Source organism: Mobula birostris, unplaced genomic scaffold (assembly GCF_030028105.1).
Source record: "Mobula birostris isolate sMobBir1 unplaced genomic scaffold, sMobBir1.hap1 scaffold_2384, whole genome shotgun sequence".
Lineage (NCBI taxonomy): Eukaryota > Metazoa > Chordata > Chondrichthyes > Myliobatiformes > Myliobatidae > Mobula > Mobula birostris.
The window spans coordinates 46,539-57,820 of record NW_027275433.1 but is presented as its reverse complement, the minus strand read 5'-3'; the positions used below and the strand labels follow the sequence as shown (position 1 = coordinate 57,820).

Genomic DNA, 11,282 nt, shown 5'->3' with positions numbered 1-11,282 from the left:
GGAAGAGGGGAAAGGGGAGGGAGATTGGGGAACGGGCAGGGGAGGAAGAGGGGAAAGGGGAGGGGGATTGGGGTGGTGGGCAGGGGAGGAAGAGGGGAAAGGGGAGGGGGATTGGGGGAAGTGGGCAGGGGAGGAAGAGGGGAAAGGGGAGGGGGGCAGGGGAGGAAGAGGGGAAAGGGGAGGGGGATTGGGGCGGTGGGCAGGGAGGAAGAGGGGAAAGGGGAGGTGGATTGGGGCGGTGGGCAGGGGAGGAAGAGGGGAAAGGGGAGGGGGATTGGGGAGGTGGACAGGGGAGGAAGAGGGGAAAGGGGAGGGGGATTGGGGAAAGTGAGCAGGGGAGGAAGAGGGGAAAGGGGAGGGGGATTGGGGAACGGGCAGGGGAGGAAGAGGGGAAAGGGGAGGGGGATTGGGGAACGTGGGCAGGGGAGGAAGAGGGGAAGGGGAGGGGGATTGGGGAAAGTGAGCAGGGGAGGAAGAGGGGAAAGGGGAGGGGGATTGGGGAACGGGCAGGGGAGGAAGAGGGGAAAGGGGAGGGGGTTGGGGAGGTGGGCAGGGGAGGAAGAGGGGAAAGGGGAGGGGGATTGGGGAAAGTGGGCAGGGGAGGAAGAGGGGAAAGGGGAGGGGGATTGGGGAACGGGCAGGGGAGGAAGAGGGGAAAGGGGAGGGGGATTGGGGTGGTGGGCAGGGGAGGAAGAGGGGAAAGGGGAGGGGGATTGGGGAAGTGGGCAGGGGAGGAAGAGGGGAAAGGGGAGGGGGGCAGGGGAGGAAGAGGGGAAAGGGGAAGCGGATTGGGGCGGTGGGCGGGGAGGAAGAGGGAAAGGGGAGGGGGAATGGGGCGGTGGGCAGGGGAGGAAGAGGGGAAAGGGGAGGGGGATTGGGGAGGTGGACAGGGGAGGAAGAGGGGAAAGGGGAGGGGGATTGGGGAAAGTGTGCAGGGGAGGAAGAGGGGAAAGGGAGGGGGATTGGGGAAAGTGAGCAGGGGAGGAAGAGGGGAAAGGGGAGGGGGATTGGGGAACGGGCAGGGGAGGAAGAGGGGAAAGGGGAGGGGGATTGGGGAGGTGGGCAGGGGAGGAAGAGGGGAAAGGGGAGGGGGATTGGGGAAAGTGAGCAGGGGAGGAAGAGGGGAAAGGGGAGGGGGATTGGGGAACAGGCAGGGGAGGAAGAGGGGAAAGGGGAGGGGGATTGGGGAACGTGGGCAGGGGAGGAAGAGGGGAAAGGGGAGGGGGATTGGGGAAAGTGAGCAGGGGAGGAAGAGGGGAAAGGGGAGGGGGATTGGGGAACGGGCAGGGGAGGAAGAGGGGAAAGGGGAGGGGGATTGGGGAACGTGGGCAGGGGAGGAAGAGGGGAAAGGGGAGGGGGATTGGGGAAAGTGAGCAGGGGAGGAAGAGGGGAAAGGGGAGGGGGATTGGGGAACGGGCAGGGGAGGAAGAGGGGAAAGGGGAGGGGGTTGGGGAAAGTGGGCAGGGGAGGAAGAGGGGAAAGGGGAGGGGGATTGGGGAACGGGCAGGGGAGGAAGAGGGGAAAGGGGAGGGGGATTGGGGTGGTGGGCAGGGGAGGAAGAGGGGAAAGGAGAGGAGGATTGGGGGAAGTGGGCAGGGGAGGAAGAGGGGAAAGGGGAGGGGGGCAGGGGAGGAAGAGGGGAAAGGGGAGGGGGATTGGGGGGTGGGCAGGGGAGGAAGAGGGGAAAGGGGAGGGGGATTGGGGAGGTGGACAGGGGAGGAAGAGGGGAAAGGGGAGGGGGATTGGGGAAAGTGTGCAGGGGAGGAAGAGGGGAAAGGGGAGGGGGATTGGGGAAAGTGGGCAGGGGAGGAAGAGGGGAAAGGGGAGGGGGATTGGGGAACGGGCAGGGGAGGAAGAGGGGAAAGGGGAGGGGGATTGGGGAACGTGGGCAGGGGAGGAAGAGGGGAAAGGGGAGGGGGATTGGGGAACGGGCAGGGGAGGAAGAGGGGAAAGGGGAGGAGGATTGGGGTGGTGGGCAGGGGAGGAAGAGGGGAAAGGGGAGGGGGATTGGGGAAAGTGTGCAGGGGAGGAAGAGGGGAAAGGGGAGGGGGATTGGGGAAAGTGTGCAGGGGAGGAAGAGGGGAAAGGGGAGGGGGATTGGGGAGGTGGGCAGGGGAGGAAGAGGGGAAAGGGGAGGGGGATTGGGGTGGTGGGCAGGGGAGGAAGAGGGGAAAGGGGAGGGGGATTGGGGAAAGTGGGCAGGGGAGGAAGAGTGAAAAGGGGAGGGGGATTGGGGAGGTGGGCAGGTGAGGAAGAGGGGAAAGGGGAGGGGATTGGGGAAAGTGTGCAGGGGAGGAAGAGGGGAAAGGGGAGGGGGATTGGGGAAAGTGGGCAGGGGAGGAAGAGGGGAAAGGGGAGGGGGATTGGGGAGGTGGACAGGGGAGGAAGAGGGGAAAGGGGAGGGGGATTGGGGAAAGTGTGCAGGGGAGGAAGAGGGGAAAGGGGAGGGGGATTGGGGAAAGTGGGCAGGGGAGGAAGAGGGGAAAGGGAAGGGGGATTGGGGAACGGGCAGGGGAGGAAGAGGGGAAAGGGGAGGGGATTGGGGAAAGTGGGCAGGGGAGGAAGAGGGGAAAGGGGAGGGGGATTGGGGAACGTGGGCAGGGGAGGAAGAGGGGAAAGGGGAGGGGGATTGGGGAACGGGCAGGGGAGGAAGAGGGGAAAGGGGAGGAGGATTGGGGTGGTGGGCAGGGGAGGAAGAGGGGAAAGGGGAGGGGGATTGGGGAAAGTGGGCAGGGGAGGAAGAGTGGAAAGGGGAGGGGGATTGGGGAGGTGGGCAGGTGAGGAAGAGGGGAAAGGGGAGGGGGATTGGGGAAAGTGCGCAGGGGAGGAAGAGGGGAAAGGGGAGGGGGATTGGGGAAAGTGGGCAGGGGAGGAAGAGGGGAAAGGGGAGGGGGATTGGGGAACGGGCAGGGGAGGAAGAGGGGTAGGGGAGGGGGATTGGGGAAAGTGGGCAGGGGAGGAAGAGGGGAAAGGGGAGGGGGATTGGGGAGGTGGGCAGGGGAGGAAGAGGGGAAAGGGGAGGGGGATTGGGGAGGTGGGCAGGGGAGGAAGAGGGGAAAGGGGAGGGGGATTGGGGAACAGGCAGGGGAGGAAGAGGGGAAAGGGGAGGGGGATTGGGGAACAGGCGGGGGAGGAAGAGAGGAAAGGGGAGGGGGATTGGGGAACGTGGGCAGGGGAGGAAGAGGGGAAAGGGGAGGGGGATTGGGGAACGGGCAGGGGAGGAAGAGGGGAAAGGGGAGGAGGATTGGGGTGGTGGGCAGGGGAGGAAGAGGGGAAAGGGGAGGGGGATTGGGGAAAGTGGGCAGGGGAGGAAGAGTGGAAAGGGGAGGGGGATTGGGGAGGTGGGCAGGTGAGGAAGAGGGGAAAGGGGAGGGGGATTGGGGAAAGTGCGCAGGGGAGGAAGAGGGGAAAGGGGAGGGGGATTGGGGAAAGTGGGCAGGGGAGGAAGAGGGGAAAGGGGAGGGGGATTGGGGAACGGGCAGGGGAGGAAGAGGGGTAGGGGAGGGGGATTGGGGAAAGTGGGCAGGGGAGGAAGAGGGGAAAGGGGAGGGGGATTGGGGAGGTGGGCAGGGGAGGAAGAGGGGAAAGGGGAGGGGGATTGGGGAGGTGGGCAGGGGAGGAAGAGGGGAAAGGGGAGGGGGATTGGGGAACAGGCAGGGGAGGAAGAGGGGAAAGGGGAGGGGGATTGGGGAACAGGCGGGGGAGGAAGAGGGGAAAGGGGAGGGGGATTGGGGAACAGGCAGGGGAGGAAGAGGGGAAAGGGGAGGGGGATTGGGGAACGGGCAGGGGAGGAAGAGGGGAAAGGGGAGGGGGATTGGGGAACGGACAGGGGAGGAAGAGGGGAAAGGGGAGGGGGATTGGCGAACGGACAGGGGAGGAAGAGAGGAAAGGAGAGGGGTTTGGGGAACGGGCAGGGGAGGAAGAGGGGAAAGGGGAGGGGGATTGGGGAGGTGGGCAGGGGAGGAAGAGGGGCAAGGGGAGGGGATTGGAGAAAGTGGGCAGGGGAGGAAGAGGGGCAAGGGGAGGGGATTGGGGAATGGGCAGCGGAGGAAGAGGGGGAAAGGGGAGGGGGATTGGGGAGGTGGGCAGGGGAGGAAGATGGGCAAGGGGAGGGGATTGGAGAAAGTGGGCAGGGGAGGAAGAGGGGCAAGGGGAGGGGATTGGAGAAAGTGGGCAGGGGAGGAAGAGGGGAAAGGGGAGGGGGACTGGGGAACGGGCAGGGGAGGAAGAGTGGAAAGGGGAGGGGGATTGGGGAACGTGGGCAGGGGAGGAAGAGGGGAAAGGGGAAGGGGATTGGGGAACGGGCAGGGGAGGAAGAGTGGAAAGGGGAGGGAGATTGGGGAACGTGGGCAGGGGAGGGGGCCAATCAGTTAGGGAGGGACGAGAGGAAATGAGCAGGGCGAATGAGGGGCGCAAGGAGGTAAGGTGGAAGGGAGGGCTGGAGGGAGGATGGGAGTGACAGAGGGAAAGTGGGATTGAGAGAGGAGAGGGAGGGAGAGAGAGAGAGCGAGAGAGAGGGTTGGACGGAGGAAGAGAGGGAAAGGAGGAATGGAGAGGTGGAGGGGGACAGGACAGTTGGAGGAAGGGAGAGAGTGATGGAGGGAAAGAGAGGGGGAGGGAGGGAAAGAGAGGGGGAGGGAGGGAAAGAGAGGGGGAGGGAGGGAAAGAGAGAGGGAGGGAGGGAAAGAGGGGAAGAAAGATGGAGGAGAGATGTAGGGAGGGATGCATGGAGGGAAAGAGAGAGGGAGGGAGCCACAGCTGGATGAATTGAGAAACAGAGCGGACGGACAGAGGGGGTGGGATGGAGAAAAGGATGGAGGAAGGGAGAGAGGGAGAGAAGGAAAAAGTGGGAGGGGATGGTGAGAGATGGAGGGAGGGAGGGAGGGAGGGATGGAGAGTTGATTGGAGGGATAGAGGGATGAGGGAGGGATGGAGGGAGGGAGGGATGAGGGAGGAGGGAGGGAGGAGGGAGGAGGGAGGGATGAGGGAGGAGGGAGGGATGCGGGGGATGGAGGGAGGGATGAGGGAGGGGATGGAGGGAGGGATGAGGGAGGGGATGGAGGGAGGGATGAGGGAGGAGGTGGGAGGGAGGGATGAGGGAGGGATGAGGGAGGAGGGAGGGATGAGGGAGGAGGGATGGATGAGGGAGGAGGGAGGGATGAGGGGGAGGGGGGAGGGATGAGGGGGAGGGGGGAGGGAGGGATGAGGGAGGGGGTGGAGGGAGGGATGAGGGGGGTGGGAGGAGGGAGGGATGAGGGAGGGGGTGGGAGGGAGGGATGAGGGACGTATGGGGGAGGGATGAGGGAGGGATGAGGGAGGAGGGAGGGATGAGGGAGGAGGGAGGGAGGAGGGAGGGATGAGGGGGGAGGGGGGAGGGATGAGGGGGGTGGGAGAAGGGAGGGATGAGGGAGGGGGGTGGAGGGAGGGAGGGGGGTGGAGGGAGGGATGAGGGGGGTGGGAGGAGGGAGGGATGAGGGAGGGGGGTGGAGGGAGGGATGAGGGAGGGGGATGGAGGGAGGGATGAGGGAGGGGGAGGGAGGGATGAGGGAGGGGGAGGGAGGGAGGGATGAGGGAGGGGAAGGGAGGGAGGGATGAGGGAGGGATGAGGGAGGGATGAGGGAGGGATGAGGGAGGAGGGAGGGATGAGGGAGGAGGGAGGAGGGATGAGGGGGTGGGAGGAGGGAGGGATGAGGGAGGGGGATGAGGGAGGGATGAGGGAGGGGGAGGAGGGAGGGAGGGAGGGATGGAGGGATGGAGGGATGGAGGGAGGTAGGGAGTGAGGGAGGGATGGAGGGATGGAGGGATGAAGAGTTGGAGGGAGGAAGGGATGAGGGAGTGGAGGATGGAGGGAGTGGAGGATGGAGGGATGAGGGATGGAGGGATGAGGGATGGCGGGATGAGGGAGGGATGGAGGGAGGGATGAGGGAGGGATGGAGGGATGAGGGAGGGAGGGATGAGAGAGGGAGGGAGGGATGATGGAGGGAGGGAGGGATGATGGAGGGAGGGAGGGATGATGGAGGGAGGGAGGGATGGAGGGAGGGAGGGATGGAGGGTTGGGTGGAGGGAGGGAGGGTGGAATGGAGGGTTGGATGGTGGGAGGGAGGGATGAGGGAGGGAAGGAGGGATGGAGGGGAGGGATGAGAGATGGAGGGAGGGATAGAGGGATGAGAGACGGAGGGAGGGATAAGAGATGGAGGGAGGGATGAGAGATGGAGGGGAATGAGGGAGGGATGGTGGGAATGGGGGAGGGAGGGATGGAGGGAGGGAGGGCTGATGGAGGGAGGGAGGGCTGAGGGATGGAGGGAGGGATGGAGGGAGGGAGGGATGAAGGGATGGAGGGGCGGGAGGGAGGGGAGGGAGGGATGAAGGGATGGAGGGGAGGGATGAAGGGATGGAGGGGAGGGAGGGAGGGAGGGAGGGTTGGATGAAGGGATGGAGGGCTGGATGGAGGGAGGGAGGGATGGAGAGACAGAGGGAGGGATGGAGGGTTGGAGGGAGGGATGGAGAGACGGGGTGAATGCTGCTTTTCTCACCTGTCAACACCTTGCCGGTGTCAGTAGGACACAGGTCCAAGGCCAGGATTCCTGGGACACTGGCGCTGTGCAGACCCTGGGGGCCACGAGAGAGGGGAGAGGGGAGGCGGTGAGAACAGGCAGGGGCACAGATCCAGCGACACAACCCCTCTCCCCTCCTCCCTTATCCTCGCCCCGCTCTCTACACACCCCCCCCAACTCCGCCCTTCTCCTCACCACCCTCTCCCTCTCCTCAAGTTCCTCGGTACACTCATCACCGAGGACCTGAGCGGTGGAAAAGAAACACACACAACTACGTGTCTTTCACCTCACACGGTTTGAAGTTTGGTATGGGCCCCCCAAATCCTATGAACTTTCTACGGGGGCACAACTGAGAGCATCCTGACTGGCTGCATCACTGCCTGGTATGGGAACTGTACTTCCCTTAATCGCAGGAACCTGCAGAGAGTGGTGCGGACAGCCCAGCACATCTGTAGATGTGAACTTCCCACTATTCGAGACATTTACAGAGATAGGTGTGTAAAACGGGCCCGAAGGATCATTGGGGACCTGAGTCACCCCAAACACAACCTGTTCCAGCTGCTGCCATCCGGGAAACGGTACCGCAGCATAAAAGCCAGGACCAACAGGCTCCGGGGCAGCTTCTTCCACCAGGCTCATCAGACTGATTAACTCGCACTGGTACAATTGTATTTCTATGCGATATTGACGGTCCTGTTGTACGTACTATTTATTCTTCGTGCGCCTTGCGCGTTACACGCTTGGGCGATCACGGGTCTCCACCTCGAACGATCCCACGCAGCGTCAGTGGTATCTCGCGCACCTAGATCTGTTAGTTCTTTCACAGTGTCCATATATCTCATTCTTTGCCTTCCTCTTCCGCATTTCCCAGGCATACGGCCTTGTAAATACAAGGCATTCTGTTTCTCCCTGTCTGATGACATGGCCCAGGAATTTAAGTTTCCTCTCGTTTAACGTTCTCATTAAGGATCTTTCTGTCTGGGCACGTTGGAGTAATGCCTCATTCTTCTAAGAAATCACTGTGACGGGACCCTGAATTACCCCTATGAACTGTGCTCGTTTACCCCTATTAACTGTGCTTTTGAGAAGAGAGAGTGTTACTTACCACCGATATCTTGCTTTGAAAAGAGAGAGAGAGAGAGAGAGACGGAGACTAACTGTTGGACTGCCACTTTGAGGAACGAGTTAACTTTTGGATTTCTGCTGAAGTGGGGAGAACACCGAGCAGCTCCTAAGTTGCTGTGGTGACCGGGGGCGTTATTAAATAGGCAATTGATGTTATGGTTTTCAGCAGGTTGTTGATACTTCCTGAAGGACTTTTGCCTGCTTGCATTTCTTTCACAGGGAGAGGAAGGAGGAGTTATTTGAGTGACAGTTGCTGCTCAGCACGGGAAGATAAAATAGGTCAGATGATAGACCTCAGACACATGTTTGGACACTGAATGAGCATTGCTGTGCCTGCAGGAAAAGTGGGTCTTGGAGGATCGATCAGTCGCTCTTGTAGTGGAAAGGAAAAGGGGTTGACTGGTGGGGGAGTTGTCCATGTGTCCACCCTTGCCTGGGGGACAGCTCCACCACAGAAAACCGGTCCCCCTGGTTAAAGTCACAGTCGGTGACTTTTAAAGGATTTCAAAGGACAACGAGAAGATCAACGGCATCAGCTCACCTGAAGATTCAAATCTCTCCCTCTCTCTCCATCACTACTCAACTAAATACCACGAACCGAACTGAACTTCACTCATCATCGTAAGACTGAATCTTTTTACCCCTAGACTTTAAGAAGCTTGTTTTTCATACATATACTTCCACATTTACAGATATACTTACTTACATATATAATCATTGCTAACCTGTTTGATTTATTTACATTTATACTACTGTATTGCATATAAACAATACTGCCATTAACTAATAATAATAAATATTATTAGTTAATAGCAATGCTGGACTCTAAACTGTTTTCCATCTCTGCTGGTTCTTCAACCCGTCACGGGGTTCGTGAAACATTTCTGTTTTTTTTTAGGGTGTATGGGGTGTCAGGGAGGGGTAGCACCTCTGGTGGGGAACATGTCGCGTCCTTCTCAAGGCGGTTTGTCCACCTTTGGTCCCCACCTGGCACTCAGCTCACACCTGCGGCTCCCCGTGGCTGTTTGCACGCGGCAGCGGCCACGCCCCGGGCTTCGACAAGCCGGCTAAGCCAGGTGAGGGTAGCCGGCGGGTCTCAAACCCTCGGTGAGATAGGGAGTTGTCTATCCCAACATGTGAAGACAGACTCCAGCGGATTGAGCGGACGAGACCTATGGCAGGTCCAACGGTCAGGAAGGCGGTCCCTGCAGGCGTCGTGGGACGCGTAGAGCAGGACGAGACACAGAAGACGTCCTGGTCACCCACCGCGCCTGGTCCCACCTCCAGCCGTCTCGACCCTTGTCTTGCCGCCGGATCCGGATGGGAATTGGGAAGAGAGAGTGAGGCTGACGCTGCGCAACTCTCCCTCACTTAAATCCAAACCACGCGCTCGTCTCGACATCGTCAAATGGCGTCGAGGTCCTCGTGGACGTCGATGACGGACGAACAAGTTTTGTTTTGGAGTTCCCGTGTTACAGTCCATGTTTCGGAAGCGTACAGCAAGATTGACCAGATGCAACATACTATTTCTTACAAATTACTCTAAATTACGATAAATTGGAGATGGACGTGAGAAGCACAGAGGAACATCTGGAGAAACTTCTGAAGTGCCCCGTTCACTGCCGCTGCTACTGCACGATCGGGAATCTTCCGGAGAGAAGGCCCCAAAATCCCCGGCTTTGCCTGCTGCTGGCGACTGGGGCTGAGGTCGAAACATTGGGCGGAGATGGTGCTGGGTACTCGGTGTCCGAGGGCTGACCGGAGCCCGAAGTCTTCCAACGATTCAGAGTCGGACTGTGGTCGGGCGTGGCAGGGAGAGTTTTCTTCCTTCTCCCGTCTGCATGAGATGTTGGGACTTTCGAGAGACTTTGAACCATTTTTACTGTGCCCATCAAAGTTGCTGGTGAACGCAGCAGGCCAGGCAGCATCTCTAGGAAGAGGTACAGCCGACGTTTCAGGTTGAGACCCTTCGTCAGGACTAACTGAAGGAAGAGTTAGTGAGAGATTTGAAAATCTCTTTTGTTTTCAAATCTCTTACTAACTCTTCCTTCAGTTAGTCCTGACGAAGGGTCTCGGCCTGAAACGTCAACTGTACCTCTTCCTAGAGATGCTGCCTGGCCTGCTGCGTTCACCAGCAACTTTGATGCGTGTTGCTTGAATTTCCAGCATCTGCAGAATTCCTCTCGTTTAGTGTGCCCATGGTCTGTTCTTCATCAAGTTATGGTATTGTTGCACTGTTGTAACTATATGTTACAATTATGTGGTTTTGTTAGCTTTTCAGTCTCGGTCTGTCCTGTGCTTCTGTGATATCACACTGGAGGAACATTGTACCATTCCTTAATCCATGCATTATGAAATGACAATAAAGGTGGACTGCGTGTCCTCATAATCTAATCTAAATTGCACATTGCACATTCAGACGCAGACGTGACGTAAAGATTTTTTTACCGCTCACGTACGCGAAGGATGTAAGAGATGAAGTCGATTCAAATCCTCCCTCCCTCCAGTCACTCACCACATGAGAAGCCACCTGCCGATATTTGCTGAGGTCCTCAGGCCTGACGAGCTCTTCGGGGACGGTCTTCCCTCTCTGCCGGCGAGCAAACACCCGAGTCAGCCCCGGGAGGGACACCCGCAGCCCACCACCCTCTCGCCTCCCACCCGCGTCCGCCTGAGCAGGAAGGAGACCCAGGGGTGCAGGTACAACACCTGACGACAGGCAGACGGGGCGGTGAAGGGACGCCGGCCTCTTTCAGTCTGGGCGCCGGGCACAGCAGACGACGGGAGGTCGCGTTTGCAGCACCGCGTTCGGCTTTGGTCGCCCTGCTGTGGGAAAGACGCCGTCGAGCGCAGAGGGAGATTGACGAGGGTGTCGCCGGGACTGGGTTAAGGAGAGAGGTCGGGCAGGTTGGGATTTTATTCCCTGGAGGGTCAGGGTGACCTTACAGGGGCGTGTTAAACCACCAGGGGGCACAGATAGGGTGAATGTGCGCAGACTTTTCCCCCAGGATCGGGGAGTCAAGAACCAGAGGGCACAGGTGAGAGGGGGTAAAGAGATTTAAAAGGGGAACCTTTTTCACCCAGAGGGTGGTCCATCTGTGGAATGAGCTGCCAGGGGAAGTGGTCGAGGCAGGTACGTTAATGATACTCGGACAGGGACACGGGTAGGAAAGGTTTAGAGGGATACGGGTGGTCCCTCTGTGGAACGAGCTGCCAGAGGAAGTGGTCGGGGCAGGTACATTGACGACACTCGGACAGGGACACGGATAGGAAAGGTTTAGAGGGATACGGGCGGTCCGTCTATGGAACGAGCTGCCGGAGGAAGTGGGGAGGCGAGAAGGAAGGGGGGGGAGGGGATTAGCCCTGGGGGAGTGGTCGAAGGACAGATGGATCCAGGCGTGGGCGTGCAGGCTCCCCGAATCAAGTAGAGAAGGCAGGGCAGCAGGGCACGCTGGCCTTCATCAGCCAGGGAACCGAGTACAGGAGTTGGCGCGTCCCTTTTGGTTTCGAACACAGCGAAGACGGTGACCAGGACTTACAGAGGGGTGCCGCTCAGCCTGGCGAATGGGCCGAGGAGCGGCAGACACAGTTCAATTCAGGCCG

The 11,282-nt window shown here is 60.0% G+C and overlaps 1 protein-coding gene across 1 annotated transcript in view; it reads right to left on the bottom strand.

Annotated features, from left to right (window-relative positions):
* Positions 1-6,533: 6,533 nt before the first annotated feature.
* LOC140192736 (pre-mRNA-processing factor 19) overlaps positions 6,534-11,282 on the bottom strand; it is a gene marked incomplete at its 3' end in the record, with an annotated part of 36,903 nt that continues 32,154 nt past the window's right edge. Inside the window, exons 8-9 of the mRNA XM_072250242.1 lie at positions 10,195-10,269; positions 6,534-6,609 (exon numbers count right to left, since the gene is read on the bottom strand). Coding sequence (XP_072106343.1) covers positions 6,534-6,609; positions 10,195-10,269 — 151 coding nt within the window. The remainder of the gene's footprint in view (positions 6,610-10,194; positions 10,270-11,282) is intronic.